Consider the following 23,777-nt stretch of genomic DNA (forward strand, 5'->3'; position numbering starts at 1 on the left):
ATGAGACTCTGAGGGCGAGAAGAAGGTAACCGGGGGAGGAGGACATGGTCACAGATAGGTTGGCAGTCAAATTCCCGGAGGAGGACCAGATGCTGAGGGCACAGTCAAAGATGGTGGAGGAGATGAGGACCAGAAACAGACATGGGCCAGAGGCCATGCATGGCTCATCGGGGAGACAAGAGCCAGGGCAGGCGAAATATAGACCCCTTGGTGTTTGGGACTTAAACTCCCCAACACTTCTGCTAGCATGGCTGATGGCCAGGAATACTGAGTGCTGAAATCTAAAACATCTGGAGAGCTAATTTGCCCACCCTTGGCCTGAAGCAGCTTTCTCTGACTTGGTGCCACCCAGAAGCTTTGGACATTCAATTCAAAGGTGGCCAATGTTTGGGAATCCTGGGAGTTGTAGTCCAAAGTATCTAGAGGGCACCAGGCTGGGGAAGGGTGGCTTAGGTTGCCATTCCTGGACTGTGAGATTAGTGAAATATATTCAGGGTGGCTTGGTAGCCTTAGTGGTGCCCTCTGTCTGCCAGAGGTTAGTGTGCCTGGTTTGCTGAGGCACTGGAGTACTGGTGGCAACTTGCCAATGAATGGCTTACCAAGGCCCTCAGTTCAGGACTCCCCTCGGTGCCTTACGCCAGGTGAATCCAACTGAGTCCCATGAACTGGAACTGTTTCATGCTGCAGTATGAAATTCAGATACATGTGTTCTAAAATGACTATAGAGACAGATATGTTTTATATATCCGGTATAGTTTAGATATAAGCTCTCCTGAAAGCAACCAGATACTTCTCAGACTGATATCTGACAAATCTTTTCACTTTTTTGTGTGTGGGGGGGTGGGACAGATTTCAAATGAAGCCCTTACAAATATCAGGACTGTAGCTGGAATTGGGAAGGAGAAGAAGTTCATAGAAGCATACGAGAAACAGCTGGAGATGCCATACAAAGCATCAATCAAAAAGGCAAACGTTTATGGAGCCTGCTTTGGGTTTGCACAGTGCGTTGTGTTTATAGCCAATTCTGCCTCTTATCGGTATGGAGGATTTTTAGTTGAAAATGAAGGTCTTCACTACAGCTATGTATTCAGGTAAGGACACACACAATCACTTTTCTTCCTTACAGAGGAGCCATGAATTCACAAGATCTTATAGACAAATGATACCTAAATGATACCTTTATAAGGATAAAAGGCATAATGATTCAAATCAATGAGTCAGTCAATCAATAAATTTATTTCAGAAGCCAGTATATTTCTAAATAGCTTTTACTGGGGACCAGGAGTGTTTGCTAGGCCCAGGCCCATGGGGGTTGGCCTTGAATCTATCTCCCAGCGCCCCAGAATGGTTTCACGGAGCCCCGTGTGTCCATTGGTGCCTATTGTTGCCTTGCAGCATGCAATTTTCTAAGACGATTGCATAATATATGATTGTTACTGCTCCCCACATGCCAAAATCCCCCCCCCACTATTTTTCCTCTGTTGGGTGTGGGGGAGACCCTTTTCCCTCATGGTTTATGATGGTCTGGGTCAGGCAGTAAACTAACCGAAGCAATTGCTTCATTTGAGCTATTTGAACGGCAAATCAATTGGCTACTTGACCTCCCATGAAATTTAAATAAATCCTACTAATAGTTTGCAAATTTGCCTATACATATATAAATTAGCATGTCTATATCTAATGCACAGCTATGTCCTATGGGCTGGTACTTTTAATCTTTTAAGTACTTGATGGTGGCCATGCTATGGTAGAACAAAGCAAATCAAACCCAAGTGAGGTGGGGAAGATTTCTTTTGTCCATGCCTTATTTATGGGCTTCCAATACATGTCTGGCCGACTGCCAAAACAAATAGTGGTCCTCTCTTCTGGTGCCAGCTTCTTGCATGCCCTTGGGCAAGTCAGTCACAGGAGCGCCCCCTTCCTTGGGTCCACCTTCTCTCCACCTCTGCCACAAGCTGCCATTGCTATCCTTTCTCTTGCAACTATTCCCACAAAGACAAGGAACAAGTAGGCAGGGACATCAACAGCTGCTCCTTCTTACCGCCACCGCGTCTTTGTACCCTCAAGAGGCAGAGGAGGAAGCAGGCTGTGATGGTGAAGAGGTGGAGCTACTCTAGAGAGCTTCTGCCATTGGGCCCCTGCTCAGTTGTGGGGGCTTGGCAGATGCCCGACCACCCCTGCCCTTCATGCCGTCCCTGCTTGGCCTGAGTCAGCAGGGCTATTAAGTTTCCCCTGAGCTAAAACTTTTCTTCTTGGTTTCTAGAGTGATCTCCTCCATTGTGACAAGTGGAACTGCTTTAGGAAGAGCATCCTCTTACACACCTAATTATGCCAAAGCCAAAATAGCTGGAGCACGCTTTTTCCAGCTAGTGGACCGGATTCCCCAAATCAGTGTATACAGTGACATCGGAGAAAAATGGGTAAGAACAAGGATTAGAATGGAATCACACCATGGTGGCATCGGGAAGATCAAAGTTCCAGCAGTCCCTTCCTCCACACTCATGCAAACTAGATTATAGTGTGGGCAGAGATTTCTAAGGCTTACAGGAAAACCTGAACAAACCAGGTGTACTGGTCCCATAAGAGCAGCCTGCGTGTTTTGTAAAACAGACCCTATTCACTTGAACAAATCTGCAATTACAAAGCAAACTGGTTCTAATACTGGGCTGAATTAAGTTGCCCATATGCACAGTACACGCAGCACACCTTTTTATCATGCTCTCAGTGGCTCAGAAAAGGCATTATATGGGTGTTTACTAATACATGTCCAGTTCTCGCCTCTCCCTTTGCATTTTTGTCTCCAGAGTGGCCCTCTAGTTCCCTGGTAAGCTCTCCTAATACACTGTTGTTTCCGCACTCCTCTGTGTACAGAGATCTTAAGGGAATAATCCTATACATGTCCAGACAGAAGGCAATCCTTCAGCCCATGCTAGGAGCTGTAGGCCATTTTGCTGTCTAAACATGCATAGGATCACACCCTTAGCAAGTTCAATGGCTAAGCTAAACCCAGAGAAAGGAGAAGCAAGGCGGCTGCATGGATGAACACCAGCGGGAGCTCCTGAGGGCCTTCCCCAGTGAGGCTGCCTTCTCCTTCCCGTTGCCACCGGCCCCTGCCTCATCCTTGCCAGTGCTTCCCTGCTTGGTCAGCAGAGGGCCAGTGGGCCAGCAGAGTGGCACCAGCTCCGCTCCCCCCCCCCCCCCGGGGCCCCCCTCCCGGGCCCAAGGGGGGGGGGGGGGCCAGCAGGGGGGCCCCCCCCCCCCCCCCCCCCCCCCCCGGGGCACCGTTCCAGAGCCAAATGGGAAGGCAGGTTGCAGCAGTGCAGAGGAGCAGCAGCCCTTGTGGGGCTCTGGCTGCCAGGCTTCTGCCGGGATGTAGGTGAGGGCCAAGCATTTACTGGCCTTGAGACTGGCCCTGGCTACTCTCATAGCCCTACAGAACCACGCAAAGAAAGCACTGATTTGGTCATGTATCTTTCAGGATGAGTCCATTATTCTGCACTGGTAGCATGGTTTTTCACTTGGACTTCACAAGGGAAAATTGGGCTGTGTGTGTGTCTATACTCAGGCATGTGTGCATATACAGGTATGCAGTCATACACAGAGCTCTCTCTCTCATACACACACAACACACACGCCCTGTGGCAGGATGCAAGCAGATGAACGCAGTTATGACCTCGTAGCTCCCTAGCTATGACATTGACAGGACATGCTGGTTTTGCACTTTAAAACCACCTGCAAGGCAGAAAATGTGGTGGTAAATACATCAACAGTAAGGCAATGCAAATATTAACGTAGTTTCTGCGCAACTTCTCTTTTCTTTGGAATAGTGCAAATACGAAGAAATGAGTCAGTCTTTACAGTTAAATAGATTACTTCCTTTTTCTTTTTCTTTTGAATGTTATTTAATGAGGGGGTAGAAATGACTCAGTAATTGGTATCCCGGGCACTGTCTGGTGTGATTTTGTTCAATGAGTTCCAGCTTTTGTGGCCAGAGGATGTGGACAAGGTGCTTGGCCATGTCCATCCTACGACCTGTGTGCCCGACCCTTGCCCATCATGGCTAATTGGAAGATCTGAAGAAGAGATTGGCACCAGGTCCAGGAGGCTGTCAGTGCCTCCTTGAGAGAAAGAGTGATGCCAGCCCCTTTAAGGGAGGCTGTGGTTGTGCCACCCCAAAAAAGCCTCACATGCACCCAGTGGATGTGAATAATTATGGACCAGTTGCTAACATCCCCGCCCTGGGCAAGGTGCTTGAGCAGGTGGTGGCCGGGCAGCTCCAGGGTCTCTTGGATGAAACAGATTGTCCAGATGCATTTCAGTCAGGCTTCAGGTCTGGTTTTGGAATGGAAACTAATTTGCCTGGCGCTATTCTTATTCTCCTTTTGGTACCAGGTTAAAACTTTTTTATTTACCAGACATTTTAATAGTTAATGAAATATTGGTTTTAATACTCTTTTTATTGATGTTTCCAAGTTGCTACTGTGTTTATAAGTTGGATAACCCCTTGTTATAGCCTGTCGAGTTGCTGAATTTCATGTTTTCTGTTTTATTGTCTCTTAATGTTTTCATTCTTGTTTATATTGTGCACTGCCCAGAGAGCCCCATGGGCTACATGGTAGTATAAAAATGTAATTAATAAAAAAGAAAAGAGTGCAGTCCTTTGATGTTTTTCTCACTGGGTTCAGTGGAGCTTACTCCCAAGTAACCTGCTATGAGATTGCAGCTAAGAGCAATTTCTGGAGGGGTAGACTTGCTAGCCTGTTTTGTAGTGCAAGCAGACAAAATTATCCCGGCACCTCCAAGGCTAGCATCACGGTAGGTAGGGTTGGACACCTACCAGAGGGCCCCTGAGTTGCTGCTGCTTTTCACCATGGCAATCTGCCTCTTGGTCTGGCCCAGATGACAGACAGTCCTGGAGAGAAAGAGGAGCAGAAATGTCCTGCCTCCAGGCTCCTGCCTGTCTGCCTGGCAGTGAGAGGTGGACTCACTGAGGGAAGGTCTGCTGGCTGAGGGTTCTCAAACACCTGGAGCCAGTAGTGGGTGCTTTAAGGACAATGAGGTTTGTTACAACACCAGGCTCGCCCGACCTGGTGCCTTCCAAATGTTTTGGGCTACAGTTCCAAAGATTCCTGACCACTGATTTTGCTGGCTGGGGCAGATGGAATTTGGAGTCTAAAACATCTGGCAGGCACTAGCTGGGGGACAGCTGGCATGAGGGCTGCTGTTTGTACTTTGTGTCCTGATTGTATCAAACAGAAGCCTCAGTGATAGCATCTTCAACAACCAGATGGTTCATAATGATGGCGGTCACTCTCAGAAAAGGAATTTGAAAGACGTTTTCTGGGGCAGGGCTCCCCACAGTTTTTGGGCCTGTGGGGACTTTGGAATTCTGAGTATTTGTCACAAAATGTCTTTCATCAGTGACAGTCACAAAATAACTTTTGTGCAGATATGGCCAGTCACAACAGACCTGGGAAAGTCACTGCATGAAAATTTGGCTCTAGTAAATGTTTTAAAAAGTCACAAATCCCATGCTTGCCAAAGCCATAGCACAAAAACATGAAACATCTTTATGATTTTTTAAAACATAAGATGCCACTAAAACTATTGTCAAAGCACAGAATATATCTGCCAGTGTGGAGGGAGCTATGATTTGGAGATAGTTTTGGAGAGCCCTTGTAAAAATCATCTTTCACAGAGATCCATGCCTTTGCTCCAGGGGAGGACTGGGAAATGCTGGTTTTGTGAACTCAACTCCACCAGGACATTTTTATCTTTGTAAACTCAGGATATTTTCAGCGGAAGCATTGAATTTCTGAATTGTAAGTTCACATATCCGACTCGCCCTAACATCAAAGTGTTAAATGGCCTCTCAGTGTCCGTGAAGCCTGGCCAGACCCTTGCCTTTGTGGGCAGCAGCGGATGTGGAAAAAGCACCAGTGTCCAGCTTCTGGAGCGATTTTATGACCCTGAGGAAGGAACAGTGGTAAGTTGCCCATTGTCTTAGCAAAATAGCACCAGTGGGGAGGAGGAGGAGGAGTTAATTAAATGCATGCATTGCTCTATATGCAAACTCTCAGGGTAACATACATAAAAAAGCAGATGCAAATTAAACATGTCTACAGTTTTCCTGTAGACTTTAGGACAGAGATTGTAAAACTAGGTTTGGCATTCCAGGCTTGGATTGTCTGTAATGACTTGGTTTGTAAGTCCCGCACAAACCCTCAAATAACCATGAAAAGTAAGATCCAGCCTTTTCTTCTCTTAGAAAGAAGTGGACTTTGTCAGTAAGGGTGATCAGCATGCAAGAGCAGGATCCTGCACCCAACTCCTCCTACTTAGCACACACCAAAAGGCATGTCATCTGCTTAAAGGTCCTGAGTCTTGCATCCTGACAGTCATACGAAGGTCTGTGCCTGGATCGCACCCAAGGACTCATCCCGTAATACTCACAGGGATATAAGAAGAGCCCTGCGGGATCAGATTACAGGCCTGTTTTTCACAGGGGCCCACTGGATGCCTCTTGGAGAGCCCACAAGCTGGCAAAGGGGCAAAAGCCTTCCTCCACTGTTTGTCTCCAGTACAGGGGAATCAATCGTACCACTGAACCCCAGGGCGGTATATAATCATTGTGGTTAGTAGCCACTGCTAGCCTCAGACTCCACACAGTAGCAACTTGGAAGCTGGGACGGCAATATTTACATTTAAAGCTTTACGTTTCCCTCCCCCTCAGCAGTTGTGATAGAAACACTCCCCCCACCCCCCACATAGTCTGCAATTCATGACAGAATAAAAGTTACTTTCGTATTAATAGAAGACTGTGATTGTTTAGAGTAGGCCAATTGAACTGAATGAGACAGGTCCTGCTCCTTTCAGTGGGTCTAAAGTTAGTCTTAGTAAGGACTAACACTGGATATTGCTCTACCCGTTTTTATAAAAGTTAAGAGTAGAATCATGCGAAATCACTGTTGCATGACAGACATCACAAATATGGGCAAGCACGTTTCCACTGAATACACTTGGGTAACAATTTGAATAAACTGTTTGAATGAACAACTTGGAAGATTTCATGTAATAAGAGTATCTCTTATAAGAATCTCAGCTGATAACAAGCATAGAATCTACCGAACTGCCTGAATTCAACAACATTCCCTCTGTGTTTGAATGTACAGTGTAGGGACTTCTGCTTAGGTAGCTAAATGGCACCCCCACTCACACATAAGAGGGAGCTCTCAACAGGAAACTCCAAATTTCAAAGAAAAAAGAAGACTACTGGGGAAGTAGGGGAAAACCCTCTTTTAATAAAAGCAAAAGAGTGCTGGCTGACTACTGTGGGTGAAATGGAAAACCAAGAGGGGGACATACAGATTGGATGGAGTCACACTGACTTTGTTCCAAGTTCTTGTATATATTAATGCAACCTCTGTTCTTCAAATTATTCTTGTGTTTATTAAAAGTAGTACATAAGAGAGAGGTATCTGCAAGCTTGGAGGAACCCAAGAATAAAATAACAAATACTGTTTACAAGAAATGCTGGTCAGGTGAGACTGGGACTCCAAAAGTCTTAGCATGCTTGGTGAGCACCCAGTGCTGATTGATTGTTCAGGAAGAACTGAAGAAAAATGGGTATGAGGGGGGATGCAGTGGAGCATCTGGGATCTCAAACAAGATTGTTCCATTCTGCAAGATTTGTTATAGGTGTGATTTGTTCAAAATTCATTATCCAAGTGAGTTCTATAGAACTCTTTTTAGGGTTAAATCTAAGCAAAAGAGCAAGGGAATTACATCCCAACCAAATTCTTGTTTAAATTGTGGGAAACCAGTCGGGAATATGACGGTTCCTCAGCAAGCATCTCGAGGACCATCTCGAGGACCATACCTTGGAAAACCCATTCGAAGCTAAGAGTCAGAAGAGGGAGTTGGGCATCTGATCCCTTTCACAGACAGAGCAGAGAGAATCACAGGGTTGCCTCTCTGAGGTTAAAAAGCTGCCTTGAAGAGGTGGTAATGGGGGCAGTCCAGTGGGAGGGTGTGGGTCCTCCAGACTCCTTCCCTCTCCTCAAAGACATTCTTGCTATAGGGTCCAAAAAGCCCATCTAGTAAGAACAGCACAAAATGAGGGACGGGAAGGCAAAGATCCTCTCTGTCACTCCTCCTGCTCTACCACCTTTAGCTCAGCAGGGAATAAGAATCCCATAAGCTATAAGTCTCTGCATTTAGGGGTTCCAGTCAGCTTAATGTAGGTTGTAAAACTGAAACTTCCACCCTTAAACCCCTTGTGGCCAACTAAATATTTTGTGTTTTGTGTTTTTAATGTGCAGTTGATCGATGGACACGACACCAAGAAAGTCAACGTGCAGTTCCTCAGATCTAAAATTGGAATTGTGTCTCAGGAGCCTGTGCTCTTTGACTGTAGTATTGCTGACAATATTAAATACGGCGATAACACCAGAGAAATTTCTATGGAAAGCGTGATAGCGGCAGCCATGAAGGCTCAGCTGCATGACTTCGTCATGTCCCTTCCCGATGTGAGCGCCTTAACTACGGTGGGGGTGTAAACAAAGAGGGTTACTACAAAGAGTCCACAGGGCTGTGAACCACGGAATCTCTCAGGGCTGTTCCAAGATCGACTATACATTGGTTACGTGGCCATGTGTCTGCTACCAGGTGTCCTTGATCAAGGTTGCATTTACTGGGTGACCTGGGGCTGGCCACCCTTTGTCAGTTGAACCTAACTTAAGAGGTTGTTGGGAGGATCCTATGGAAAAGGGAAAAACATGCCCTCTCCAGAGCTTCTTGGAGGAAGGGTAGGGTAAAAATGCCAGAGATAATTAGCTGTTTTTGAAGGACTGTTTGGAGAAGCGATGGCAGGGTGGGGGGCCAGAGCCCCCAAGGGCCTGCTGCCAAGGCACAGTTCCAAAACTGCTGGTCCTGCCACTCTTCTTTCCGGCCTCTGAGTTGGCAGCAGGAGGCAGGTACCAGATTTGACACAAGCGCCAAATAGTAGATCCCCACCATTTAGCACGTGGGTTCTTGCTTGTGCTTGGCCTGTGGAATGTCGTGCTTTGGGTTTTGTGGACTGAACTGTGAGGCCCTGCGGTGAAGATGACCCTGCCTTTAGGCAGCAGTCGGACTATAACTGGGACAGGCAGCATGGTGTTCTGACTGTCCTTGTGCTCCTGAACACATGCCTTCCTTGGCATCCTCCAAGGAGTCCTACTCCCCCCCTTTTTTTTTAAAAAAGGAACCATTTTCTTTGCTGCCGCTGGTTTGCTTTGAAGCATCCTAAGAACCCCTGGCAGGCGCCACCTCCATTTCCCACCATTGTCCCTGGGCTGCACTCTGCCTTTTGGGCAGCTGGCTTTTCCTTTGCGCCCGCCACGTCTCTCACGGCAGCCACGTTGCGGTTGTCCCAGAACAGAAGCGGGAGGACATGCTGCTGCTATCATGGGGACAGGGAGCATGCGTGGCCTCCGTGTGCTGTTCCTGGGCGAGGGTCCGGAAACAGGAGCCACCCTGCCAGTCGGCACTGCTGACAGCCTCCGTGCCCCCTCTCTTTTCCAGAGCGCAGCATGCTGAGGAAGCACGGGTGGTCTCTGCGGTCACCCCTGTGCCGGTGGCTCCCTCCAGCGAGGGGCACTTAGAGGGAGGCACTTGGGCTTGGCAGAACTACAGAAAGCCATGGCAGGCAGCCACCCTTAGTGGCCCTTTCCACAGGCGGGACTGAGTGCCTGGCACAGCCCTGCAGAGTGTGGTCTCCACCAACGCTCTGCTTAGAGGGAGGCCTAGGGCACAGGGCAGCAGCCAGGGCAGAGTCAGAGTGGTGCAGCCACGGGCAACAGCAGGCGCGTGGTCAGCGGGGTCCCAGGGCTGCTTCTCCCAGGATCACTTGGAGATCACTTGGGGCAGCAGCCTCAGTGCTGTCACGGCCCAGCAAGACCTGCTCCTGCCCCAGAGCAGCTCATAGAATCACAGAATCATAGAACAGAAGAGTTGGAAGCGGCCAAGAAGGCCATCGTGTCCAACCCCCTGGTGTTGCAGGACACCAGTTTGCACCATCCCACTCAGATGGCTGTCCAGGTTCAGTGTGCTTTTCAACAGGTCACGCTGCGTGGGAGGAAGAATGGTCTTTTGGATCTTTATGCTCAGAGTTAATTGTGCTTTTTTAAAGCATTCAGTGGAATTAGTTAATAGCTTTATTTTAATTGTAAGCATTCAGCTCTAAATAGCTTTCATGTCCAAAGAATAACATGAGCTGCTCATATCAATAACCCAGATTTCCTTTTCTGTTAAATTCCAAAGCCAAACTCCAAATTAAACTCAAACCCAGAATGCAATGAAGGACAATTTACATAAAGTCAACTGTAGTTCATGCCACTCCACTAATAGAATAGCAGTAATATGTTAATGATTCATGTTTCATTTTCCCAAAGTGACAGCATCATAATTATCTATCCTCTTATTCCAATGATAAACAGTCACTTAAATTTCAGGTTATGTTTGTCTTCCAGAAATATGAAACTAATGTTGGGGCCCAAGGATCGCTACTCTCTCGTGGACAAAAGCAGCGCATTGCTATAGCCCGGGCCATTGTCCGAGATCCCAAGATCTTACTATTAGATGAAGCGACATCTGCATTGGATACCGAAAGTGAACAGGTAAATAGGAGTGAAAGTAAATCTCATGGATCAAGTTTATTGGCATGACTATGAAAATATTTTGTATTAGGGCCTGCCAGGGCTAGTTACTATACCTAACATGCTTATAGTTACAGCAAGAGGAAATGGTTGCATGTATCTATCATGTATCTATGATAGGATTTGCAAAACTAAAACACCTAACAATGGGCTTTTAACACATTTCAGGCCTAACAGCCAAAAGCAGGTCTAGCCGGAGCCTTTTTTTTTTTTTTTTTTTGCCTTCCCGGAAATTGTTCAAAATGTTTGTGCAAATTTGGAGCCAAGAACTAAAATCTCTAGCACAGTGTGTGCAAATCAGGCCCAATTCATTTGATGCTTGTTCTTGTAGCATTTAGCATGAGATGTATGCAAACACCCTGCTCTTGCTGCACTGCACACAGTTCGCCTTGGCTGCTTGGAATTTTCTGATAGTCCATTTCAGATTAGTACAAAATTTGCTCCACCATTCTTACAAATTTGCACAAATTCTATAGCAGGAGCCTGAATTTTGCACACATTTCCCTGGATTTTAAAAAAAGAAACATAGATTGCAGGCTGTATTAAAAATGGAAGTCTGCATGATCACTTGGCTTGTGTCATCCAGGGTTGATGAGATGGAGTCCATCATCAGGCCTAGAAAATCCGCTGGCTTTTCATTTCCTCTTAGACCCCGCACACACCCCTAACAAGGCATCACAGATGAAACTCTGCAAACAGAACTCCCTTATCAGCATTTATCATGGTCAAGAAATAGGATAACTCCCCCCCCCAAAAAAAAAAACTAAAAGTACCTGGCACAGCTACATTGTGTTGCTGTTCAAGCATGACTTTTGCTCACTTCTGATCACTGACTCACAATGTACACAGAGGTTCCACTTGTCTCCCTGGCCACGCTTGGATGCACCTGCTGCTACCTCAGTGTTTCTGTTACCAAACATTTTAATGCTGCTGATCTCTTACTGCCATCCATTCTGCCAGCTAGGCAGGGGCGTATTTCAGGTACATTCCAAGGGTGACAGAACAAACAATTGGCTGGAGCACATTTTGGACGGTTTTGCACCTCAGCAGTTTTTTGCGCAGCTTACGGTGTGGTTCTCCCAGGTCCCGTTCATACATTACTTTTGCCTTGTGCTTGTTGCACCAAAGCCATTTTACTGTGATCGAGTCACTAACTGTATTGCACCCCTGGTCTAGCAGCAGGCATGCTACAAAGGTAGCATTAGTATGCACATTCACCCCTCTATCAAGGCTGAGAGCTCTCTCTCTCTCTCTCTCTCTCTCTCATCACAGAGAGAGAGAGAGAGAGAGAGAGCGAGCGAGCGAGCGAGCGAGCAGAAGACCAGGGTTCACTACATAAGCAGTCCCAGCAGGTTCTGTCACATATCCAGGGGAACCTGTATTGCCACAGGCTGCTATTTATTTATTTGTTTATTACATTTCTACCCCATCCATGAGTGCAAAGGCTCTCTACAAATAAAAATTATAATAATTACTATAAAGCCCCTGTGATAAAGTCACAACAATGCAATTAATAAATAAAGTAAAACAGTGATCCAATAAGCCACCCTCCACACCACAGCTAGAACAGTCTCAGAGGTACAATAAAAATGAAGTAAAAGAATGAAGAAAGAAATCTGTTTAATTAAAGTTCAGAGCTGATGGCAAAGACAGCTCTCTGCCTCTGCTTCAAATAAACTTCCAGCACAGACTGGCTTCCTGCTGCACACAGGCAGAACTGCCTCTCCCCTTGTCTGGTGGGATGAGCTTCTTGCTCCCTGGGTCACACATTACTAGAGTGTTACCAGCGGCCAGCTGAACTTTGAGAGGAGTTGCCTCAAAGCACCTGCACAGCAGGCTCTCCCTGTAGAAATCTTAGGACTTGAGGATCACACAGCCACAAGGGATCGGAAAGCTCTTTGCACTCCTAGGTACTGGGGTGTGATGGAGCCCTGTATGGTCGTTCAGGCCAGCCCCAGTTATGAACTGGCTTAAAGAGGGGTTTGTGTCCCGCATTGTAGATCACCCCCCATGGAAGCGTTTCCATTCCTAGATCTCTGCCTCTCCATGTCTGCCCCACTCAGCATTTCTGTACTCACCAGAAAAACAGTCAAGGAGTCACACACTGTTCTTTTCTCATCCCTGTTCTTACCCTCTCCATAAGCTCACTGCATCAGGTCAGGATTTCTGAATGCACATAGAGAACTAAACAAATACACTTGAAGAGGACTGTGTGGCGAAGTGTGAGGAATCCATCTGCAGATTCCCAGGGCCAGCCTCCCCGGACTGTCCTGCTTTCTCACAGCTGTGGGTCCAGATGCCCCAGCATTTGTGTGGTTGCCCACTGTGCAAGCCATGTCCTTCGTCCGCGCGTGCGACTTAATGGCGTTGCTTGTGCTGCAGTAGGAGGCTGCCGTTGCTCAGCCTGACAGACCTCCTCTCAGCTCGGCTTGCTTCCTGAGCAAGGGCTGAGCCTGAGAAGAAGGCCAGCAAACAGATTCTGGGGACGATCATCGCAACCCTAGCCGCGTGCACGCATTCACTTTAAACACACCCGCTGCCCCACGAGCTGCTCGTACATCAGTTCTGTCCATTAACCATGATGGCCGTCTTGAAAGATGGGTAACAGGATCTGTTGAGCGGTGCTCTGCAGCAGCTTGTGGTCCTTCACTCTTGTCTCCTCCCTTGACTTTAGACCGTACAAGCTGCGCTAGATAAAGCCAGAGAAGGCCGGACCTGCATCATCATAGCCCACCGCTTGTCCACCATCCAGAATTCTGACACCATCGCGGTCATGTCACAAGGAAGAATCATTGAAAAGGGCACGCATGAGGAACTGATGGTGCAGGAAGGGGCATACTACAAGCTGGTCACCACGGGGGCTCCCATTAGTTGAGCTGCAAGTTTGCTCTGAGATGCAATTTCTGTCATATTTGAGGACTGGTATGACTGCTATGAATATATCATGTTTATGTTGCACAGAGGACAATGTGCCTTTGCGGGCAAGTATTGTACAGTGAACGCAAACTCCTATTAGCCAGCTTATGACTAATTTCTTTGGTCCCACCACTGCATTTTTTTTCTCTTTTGGAAGAAAGGCAACCGGCTCACAACCTTGGGTTCAAAGTGAAGCTTCCACTTGATGTTGTGGGGAAATGTGGCATCCCGCCTCAGTGCTAGTTGTGACAGTGGAAAGACCCAGTCCCAAGCATGAGGGAAGCTTTGGAAGCAGGCTGGGCACATTGAGAGAGAAGACTATTTTGCACCTGACTATTCCATATATAGCATCTTCAAAGGCAGTTTTGTGGGGAGCAAGTTCTGAAACTGTGACTCTATTCCCCACCCACTGGGCAAGGGGCACATTGTGTGCAGCCAACATGGGAAACGTGGATTTGCAGGCGCCTCCTACTGAAGCCCAGCTTATTGCACTGGCTAGATCTGTCTTGATGTAGAGATACACAGAGCACAGCACCACCAAAGGCCATGAACGGGGCTACAGCTCGATCAGAACTACTGTACTGAATGAAGCAACGTCCAAGTCTTTGATGTGCGAGCATGAAAGGAATTGCACAATGGTTTACACAGCTGTCCTGCAACTGCCAGAGAACCTGCTGAGGACAAAAAAAAGAGGTCCCTCTTGTTTATTGTCTCATCATGAGAGAGACCAGCAAGTAATTTTATGAAAAAAGACTTTTTTGCAGGTGTACACTAGCAATAGAGTGAGCCCAGCTCCAGTCAAGACCAGCTGCCACAGCTTTCTGCAGTGATTAGATGTAGAAAAGCATCATAGCAGGAAACATTCTCATACTTTTGTCCAGGGTTATCTTGACCTACTCTTCTGGTGTCAAAACAACCGGTTCTAGGCATATCTTTTACATATTCTGCGTTCTTGGCAGAGGTTTATTTTATGTTTTCTCTTATGTCTCTCTGATAGAACCCTAAGTAACTGTCCCTAGTTGTGTTTGGTCATCAGGAGAATTTTATTTTCTTCAAACCACAGGAAACACTCTTACTAGCAGAAGCTCATCAGGATTAACTAACGGAGTAATCCAGCCAGAGTTCATGTGTTCTCTAAGGTCATTCTGCAGCTGTTCTGGATACTTGGTTTTAAATAAACAGACTCTGGGCATCACAACTTTATCTGGCCAGCAGCATCTGCTCTATTGGAGGCCATCCCCAGTCCTGCTACCTGATTTAATAGGAGATTTCCAGGAATTGAACTTGGAACTGTATCTACTGAAAGCACATGTGCCACAACCAGCCTATGGCTCCTCTTGCAAAAGCGTTAAGACTGCACCCCTTCATTATGTGGGTTCGTCAGACAATCTCTGCTAGCTGCCACCAACCAGAATGCACCTCTTGGCATATCCTCTTCCACCCCCTGCTTGAACTGCTGCCGAGCCAAATTGCCAGGGTCTCCTCCCTTCAGCCCAGGCCTCACGGGGAAAAGGTGTTTTGGGTTTTCCTTCCTAACCTTTCCAAAATTCTACATCTCTGAAAACAGAAAATGGAGCTTTACAACTATGCAGTATTTCATATAGTGGGGAGTTTAATGAGAAAATCCTTTTAAGAAATAGCACTGGGAACTATCCAAACACAAGCTGGAGTTTATTTCGGAAAAAGGAGAAACACAGGAGTGAAACATGAATAGCCTCAACCACACATAGAAATAAAATCAAAAGATCAGTCTAGTGATATTAACGCATAGAGCATATGCTGAGATTGTTGCTAAAAGGATTGGGTGGTGGGGGACACACACCAAGCTTCCAGTAGGAAAATGCCAGAAGGAATTTTTTGAGAATAAATTTTTATGAGAATCTCTTTTCAGTAAAACAAGATCCATTCCAGAGACTGATGGCTGGTCTCTCCACTGTTGCAATAGCCTCCATTTATGAGGTCAATGTGTGGTGAAGCCCACCATCTTAACAACTTACTTTGTATATCCACAAGCCGATGGTGGTGGGAACCAGTTGGTTTATTCAAGGAGAGAGAGTCAAGATTTGTTGCTTTTTTGAGAGAGCTAAGCCTAGATCAAATAATGGAGGATGCCTGGCAGAGTGCCAGTTAACCAGATGCGCTGGGGGTGGGGGAATCACTCGGGACCTAGATCAGAGGTAGGTGTTTGCTACCCACACATAGCTTTACTGATTTCCCTGCATACTCACATGATGTAGCAGCTCCAGTGCTTCTCTAAATTCTCTAAATAAAAAGAACACCAGAAACTTGGATGGGGAAGAAAGGTAAACCAGAGAAGCTCAGGGGTGTAATTGTATCAGGGGTGTTCACATTGGTGCCACAGAAGTTAAGAAATCAAAAGTAAAGTCGCCATGATGGAATAAATCCTTGTTGGAAAGCCCCTGACTCTCAAAGGTACTAAAGTTTTGGTGAAGCAAGACTTCCCTTGCAGAAAAAGCTGTATTTGTTCTTCCTCAGCAAATCCTGTTTATTAGACTTCTGTACTTCGCAACAGGCCAATGCCCTTGGGACAATTTACAGTCATAAAGACCAAGCAACCAAATAACCAGTAAGTCAATCATAATACAGTGGCAAAGGTATCAACACAATGTTACATGTTAAAAATATTTAAAAAGTAAAAATATGGAAGTGTCAGCTGTAAAAGTAATGAGGCAACAGAATAAGGTTCAGTGGTACCTTAAAGATGTCCTGGCATCTCGACAAATATGATGAATGCAGACAGATCTCCCCAAGGGCATTCCAGAAACCGGTGAGCTTTGGGGGTGGGGGGCTGCTGCACCTCTGTGAGCAGCAGCACCCCAGAAGAAGCTCTGAAGATGATCTTAGTAAAGGCAGGAAGATGACAGAGAAGGTACTTCTCCAGGTAGACTAGTCCCAAGCCATTTAGGCCTATAAAGCCACTTTGAATCAGGCCTGGAAAATGACAGGCAACCCGTGTGGTTGATGCCACACCAGAAAAATAAGTTTGAAATAGCTAGTCCTACTGAGCAACCTGGCTGCTCTAGTGCACATTCATGGACATTTCTGGCTCAGTTTTGAAGATAACCTCAGCTATAACACAGTACAGTTGTCAGATCCTTGATGCAAGTGGCAGATGTCTATTGTCAGAGAATCAGGACCAGAGATGATGGCGGTCTTAGCAGAATGCAGAAGGACCACGAGCAAAGGCAAAGGTCAGTGACTGTCAGGCATGGCCAGAGACCAAGGCAGAGTCAGAAGCAGGGGAGGATCAGATGCTTAACAAGGCCTGGCTGCTCCAGAGGCAACAGCACAATCAGGAACAGGCAAGGATCAGATATCAGCAAGGCCAGAGGCAAAGTCCAAATAAAAGCAGAGGGCTGAGACCGGCAAGGTAAGGTCAGCGAAGACAAGGATCAGGTAGCTGGTAGGGCAGGGGCAAGAGCAAGTGAGCCAGTGGGAGGCAAAGCAAGACGCAGGATCAGGACCACAGTGCAGCCACGTACAAAGAGCAATGCCACTGTGGCTATGCCGAGCAATGCAGGAAAGCCTTCTGTAGAGCCCTCCAGGCCTCCCAGATGTGCTGCATGATTGTACAGGCTCTAAGCCTTGCACGTACCTACAGATCTGGTCCTGGTCCTGCAGGTACTTGCAGGCTGATACATATACGCTTGACTGGGGGTGGGGATGGGGTGTCCAGGCTTCAGATCCTGCCATCAATAAACAAGGTGGGAGGTTACTCATGCGAGGAAAACAATCTGTCCCTCTGCAAGTTGGGTCATAGCTGGCATGGCACCCAGTGCTGACAAAAAACTAAAGAAGCCACCTAGAACTGGCTTGAGGAGCACCCCCAGACTAGGAACCTGCTTCTTCTGAGGAAGTGAAACCCCATCTAGAGCTGGCTGAATGCCACTTGCCCAGACAAATGAACCACCTACTAACATCCAGGCTCAGTTTATTATTGGACTGAGTCTCAATTATTTATTCTTTTTATAGCTGTTGTTGCTTATTGGATTGAGGTTCAGCCAGCTTATGCCCTAGTCCAAGTGCCAATTTAGACTAGTCACCATCTCAGCTGCCTTTGATGAAAAGGAGAGGTAGCACTGAGTGCCATCTGCCTGTTGATGAAACAGGTTTCTTCCCTCCAGACAACCTCTCCCTGCAGTTCCAGCTGGAGGTTAAAAAGAATGAAGGATGAAATCCAGCCCTGAGGGAGGCCACAGCTGGGCCTCCAGCACCACCTTCTGGAAGTGGCCATCCAAGCAGAAATGGAGCTTCGGGGAAGCAACCTCCCCGGCTGCCACTTCAGGCAGTTTCCACAGAAGAATGCGATGCTCAGTGTCGATGGTACTGAATGCCACTGAGATGTCTAGGACGGGACCACCAGTGGGGAATGCTCCCCCATCTTTTTCCTAGAAAAGGCCATTTAAGAGACCAAACAAGGCAGGCCTGAAACCCAACTGAAATGGGTCTTTTACATTTAATCATAGTATTTCATTTAATAGAAAATGTATGTGGTGTAGTGGTTAAAGGCATGGGCCTGGGACTCAGGTGACCTGGGTTCTAGTCCCCGCTCGGCCATGGAGTTCACAGTCACAGACTCTCAGCCCAATCTACTTCACAGGGCTGCTGCTGTGAGGACGAGATTGAGAGGAAGAGGAGAATTGTGTAAGTTGCAATGAGTTCCTTGAAAGAAAAAAGGTGGGATATAAATACAATAAATAAATAAATAAAATTCTAGCTCCAATAAAACTTTCTTCCAATTATCCAGAAGAGACATTAAGTTAATTAGCCCGTAATTTCCTATTTGCTTCCCTCAACTTTTAAAAATATGATATTACAAATATCCTCTGGGAAGGAGGCCAGTTTTAATGGTAAGATCATCATTTTGTTTTGATGATTCCTACTCTCATATTTGAATTTCTTGGGAATTCTGCAGTCTATGCTACTCTGACTCTGTGACTTGCTCATTAAAAATTTATTTATTTAAAACATTTCTATGCTGCCCCCATTGCAACAAAGCCTCAGGGCGGCTCACAAAAAATACATAAAAACATACATTAATAATAATAATAATAATAATAATAATAATAATAATATAATTTAAAAGAAAAAACATTTAAAAACCCCCGGTGCATTCTCAGCTAATTTTAAAATCCTAATTAATTCAATAACTTAGCAATTAAAATAAGTTGTAAATAAAAAGGTCTTTGACTGGCCCCGAAAAACAAATAACGATGGCGCCAGGCGGACCTCTCTGGGGAGCGCATTCCGTAGGTAGGGCGCCACCGCAGAGAAGGCCCTCCTCCGGGTACTCACCCTCCTAATATCATTCACAGAGGGTTCTGTGAAGTTCCAGAGCTTGCAGGAATCCATCAGGATCCATCTGGCTCTGGGGGCGGACCAATACAATCGGGTCCGCACCCTTGCAGAGGGAAAGGCCACTCTCAAGCTCAATTCCTGATCTGACCATGACAAGGGTGTCAAGCTTAAATGTTTCAGTTGTCCTTAGAACTTCATTTCTTGTCATCTTTATGTCATTTATAGTACAATAATATACACATCTGGGAATTTTCCTCCCTCCATTCATACCTTATCTAAGGACGACCCTTCCCAGATGCAGCTCAAACACTCATCCTTGGCCTGGTTCCTTCTTGTTCTCGCTTATCTAGGAGCAGTTCCCCTACAGCTACATGCAGACAAGTTTTCTCTTTAAGCCTGCATTTGTAAGAACAAAGGAGGCACCATGTGCTTCGACAAGTCTCAAGGTGATTCCTCAAGGTGCTGCCTCTTGTACACAAATGACTATCGGGTTATTATATTTATACATCTCCAGCTTTCCTCCAAGGAACTCAAGGCAGTGGATATCCACTCCCCACTTTTTAATCCTCACAAAAACCCTGTGAAGCAGCCTAGGTTAAATGAGAGGGAGCGACTGGAGCTCAATGAGCTTCAGAGCTGAGCTGGCATTTGGACCTGGGAGTCCTAGTTTTAATCTGATCCTTCGCTGCACCACACTCTGCACACACAGGACTCTGGTAGAGAAAGAAAGGCAGCACCTTTTCATCACTGCCATATTGTGTTGGATAAATGTGACACCCACCACTAGACTGTCGATTGGTTTTAAGGGTTTAGGACTTGCAGGAACATCCATTTGGGAAACACTTTTTTCAGGAAGTGTACCAGTAGATCTGTGCCAAACACAGAAAGATTTGGCAAAGGCGGGCATTTGAGAATTCCTGATTGAGGTCTGGCAGTACTGAGAATTGTGGAAGTTTAATTAAAACATCTAACCTACTGCTGACATCAGGAAGCTGGCCAGAATTTGGATGTATAACTGAGAGCTGGAAGTTAGAAGGTTTCTTCTGCTTAAACATGCATAGGATTGTGCACTAAATGATGTTTTTAGGCGAGGACATATGAAGAACTAGGACTGAAATCTTATAGTCACATCCAGGACTAAGTCCCATGGAACTTAATGGGACTTATTTTTAAGCAGCCTCAGGAAGGGAGGGAACCTATGAGAAAGTTGTTAGAGGATGAGTTAAACTATAAGAGCTTTGTTCTAGTGTACCGCACAGTTCCAAGGCATTCTGCCTTATACGTGTAATAATATGTAGACGGCCTTGCAAGCCATTTTCTTAATATATATTGCTGGGGGGGGGGTTGTTCAATCTTCTTTGGCCTGTTTTGTGCAAGTTCTAACAAAGCAGCTTCATTTGCTAAGGCAGTCTTCCCCAGTCTAGTGTCGTTCAGATGGCAAGTCCCATCATTCCTACCTAGTAGGACCCAACTTCCAATGGCAAGTTCTACACAAACGCTTCCCCTCCTCAACCAGTGCACTGGCTGAGTCACGTGCATCATACCGGAATGACGCAGGGCTGGCCGGGTCGCTCAATAAGCCAACATGCCAGGGCTGGCTTCAGGGTTCCCTGAGCTCTTGGACAAGGCAGCCTGGTTACCAGTTGCTGTTGCGCCTCCTCTCTTTCCCATCCTGGCTGCCACTTGCTTGCTTGACAGGCTGGGAGCAAGCGGGCCAGGGCCTCCACTGATGCCGCTTCTCACCACCACCACTTGCCCTGGCCAGAGCACAAGACTGGCGAGCAAGCAGGCCGCTGTGACGAACAGGAGCGGCAATGGCAGGGGGCTTTTATCCAGCCACTCCCATGCCACTTCTGTGCTTAAAGCGAAGAGCTGTTTGTGCAGCTTTTATTATGGCTTCTTTTGATCACGCCTTCCATGTGGTCTGAACTTGAGTGCATGCTAACTTCTCAGTCATGATATTTTTCCAGGTGGGAGCGTCATGCCCCATTTGGCAGCCTTTGTTCCCACCGTCACCTGTCAGCTTCAGTGTGGGCAATTCAGCCTTATGAAAAGGAAGTTTGCGGGCAGTCCTCCATTTGCTGATTGGCAGTAACAGGAAAGCAATGTCTAGCATTTTTTAAAATATACCACTTGACCAAGTGCACTTGCAGAGATCTTCAGCTGCTGAAAACATATTTTTCCCATTAAATTTTTCCTGTGTGGGTCTGGAGGTTGAAAATGAAAAATATTGTTGCCTTTGAAAGGCTGAGTGGCTTCCCCACTAGCCCTCCTCCTCTCAAAGAATAAAGCTTGGAAATTGTTTTAAAGACTTCATAATGATCCCCATTTCCTTGCCTCATAAAACTACTAGCTGATGACGGAATTACTTCACCTAGACTTCAGTGGTGTTTACTCCCTGCCAGTCATGAATTTTTGAATTGGGGCAGGAGGAAACTGCTTGAGGTGTAACAATGAGTATGGGGGTGACTTGGTTTTGGCAAGGGATGCTCTTGGATGGAGCAGGAAAGGCAATACCCCATTTTCTCTACTTAAGGCAGCCTTTGGTGCCTCCAGATGTTTGGACTACAACTCTCAGCATGCCTCTGCTGTCTGGGGCTAAGGGAGCCGGAACTGGAGGGCACCAGACAGAGCTAAGCATTGACCAACACTGCTTTAAAAGTCCTGAGGCAGCACGGCGTGTAGCCTTCCCTCCCACTACCAACACAATGCAAGGACCACATGGCACACGTTTGCCTTTCAAGCTGGTACACTTCTGCTCCTGTGACCTTTCAAATGCCTCCTGCTTCTCGCACGATGACATCCCTGTGAACTGGGGTATGGGGCTTGCTTGCCTTATAATCATACCTGGTACACACACAGCAGATATTGCTGTGCAGCTGCTAAGCAAGTAATGGCATCGGATAAGAATGCTGGCTTACAAACAGGAGGGCTCCAGTGCATGTTTTCCCCACTGTGTGATTCAGGCAATTCAAGGCATTTTGTTATGGGCTCGCTCATAAGATGGATGGAGTTTTAACCAGGCATCTGTCATAGTGCTGGCTGAGCTGTATGGTGCCTCAGACTGATGGGTATGAGTGCTAAACAAAGGTTTATGAATGCATGATATTGATGGATGGGAGATTCAGGACAGATAAAAGGAAGTACTTTTTATTGTACATTATAAAACCAAACTGTACTGAGAGAAGAAAGGGAAAGAGTATATGAAAAACCTAAGTTTTATTCAAAACCTGCAATGTTTTCATTTATAAAAAGAAGTATTTCTTCACACAGGACATAGCTGAACTATAGAATTCACTTCCACAAGATGGGCTGGTGGATGGACTGATGGTCTTCAAAGGTGGATCAGGCAATTTAATGGTGGAGAAGGTTATGTGACTACTAGCCCTGATGGCTAAAGGCCACCTGGGGTACCAGGGCAGGATGCCTATGCACCCCAGTGGCTGGAGAAGTGCCACTGCATTCACAGATTGCTTGGGGTTTCCTAGAGACAGCTGGTTGGCCACTGCATGGACAGAACACTGGACCAGACGGGCCTTGTTCTCTTCCATTCATCAGAGTCTGATGGAGTGAAGTACCTTTAAATAAGGAGCATTGGGCAACTCCAAAACTTAGATATAGACTTGTGCAGAGAAAATCTTTTGGTGAATATCCAGGTCATTAATTATTTGTCACTGCACAAATATCCATGCAGTCAAAAAGAAAAAAAAAATATTTGAAAAACTGGAATTCCCTTGTGTATCCATTAGCAAATTTCACAGAGCACCGTGAACAGAGAAAGAATAATTGAGACCGTAACTGGCATGATAGAAGTATTCCCTGAATCCCCTGCTCTGAGTTAGAACTCTTCATGCATTGCAAATTAAGCTTGCAAGGTGACATTCCAGCACCTTTCAATGCTTGTTAAGCATCGGCTAATAATTCTCCTAACAGAAGAGAGATTGTGAAAATTCTTCACATTTACACCAAGGAAGGGATGCTCCAGGCATTGGTCAGGATCCTGACCTGAGAGCGGGTTGGGTTCAAATCCACATGCATGGAGCCCCACATGCTGCCACCAGGCTCTTCTACATGAGGCATTTACTGGGCCTTGTGGTTCTTTATTCACAGTTCTTTAAAGGTTCTTTAGAGGACGTTGCGATCATTCAGTTTCACCTGCTTTTATTTTAAGAGCACTTTCCTCGGATTTTTAGAGCAGAGAAAATGTATTATATCTGAAAGTGAAAGAGCTCTTTTCCTCATTTATTTGTGGCTTTCTGCTATACCACACTGCAACTGTTCTCCAGGGAAGAAGCAGGAAAAACAATGCTCTTTGTATAGAGCTCAGATCTAAAGTCTGTGACAAGAAATAGGTTTGTACCCTTAGTCTATTAATTTATTAGATTGCTTTAAAAACCTATAATCAATTTAAAAAGGTGTCCTGATTAATCAGCAGATTTTTGGAAGGTAATTCTTTTTAGCAGAAGTACTTATAAGCACCACAAGCCAGCTTAAAAGATACATTCTTTCTCCATTCTTGTATGTACAGAAGAAAATGCCTTTTCAAGGCAGTGCTTGCTATAATGTGCACAATGAGGTAAAAAGAAAACAAAAACTTAAGGTCTTCTATATATCTTAATTCTATATAAATTTATATAGATTTACTTGATCGAAACTCATAGCATATCATGCAGTAATATAATCCAGCAATTCAACATGTTTTAAGTCCAATTATTTTAATGTAAATACAGTACTGGAAATAGGATATATGCTCCCTGGACAAGGAAAAATGTCTTGTGTGTACAAAGTACCTAGCACAGTTTTATAATAATTCTCCTAAGCAGTCATAGATTACATTTGAGCACA

General features: G+C 46.0%; 1 protein-coding gene across 2 annotated transcripts in view; it reads left to right on the forward strand.

Annotated features, from left to right (window-relative positions):
- The window catches only part of ABCB11 (ATP binding cassette subfamily B member 11), a 57,174-nt gene extending 41,181 nt beyond the window's left edge, over positions 1–15,993 (forward strand). For both annotated transcript variants that reach the window (XM_044418383.1, XM_044418384.1), the window contains 6 exons: positions 850–1,091; positions 2,264–2,420; positions 5,789–5,986; positions 8,322–8,528; positions 10,512–10,658; positions 13,372–15,993. In XM_044418383.1, coding sequence (XP_044274318.1) covers positions 850–1,091; positions 2,264–2,420; positions 5,789–5,986; positions 8,322–8,528; positions 10,512–10,658; positions 13,372–13,572 — 1,152 coding nt within the window. In that variant the 3' untranslated portion in view covers positions 13,573–15,993. The remainder of the gene's footprint in view (positions 1–849; positions 1,092–2,263; positions 2,421–5,788; positions 5,987–8,321; positions 8,529–10,511; positions 10,659–13,371) is intronic.
- The last annotated feature ends 7,784 nt before the right edge of the window (positions 15,994–23,777 follow it).

This window comes from Varanus komodoensis, unplaced genomic scaffold (genome assembly GCF_004798865.1).
Source record: "Varanus komodoensis strain SLA01 unplaced genomic scaffold, ASM479886v1 scaffold9, whole genome shotgun sequence".
Lineage (NCBI taxonomy): Eukaryota > Metazoa > Chordata > Lepidosauria > Squamata > Varanidae > Varanus > Varanus komodoensis.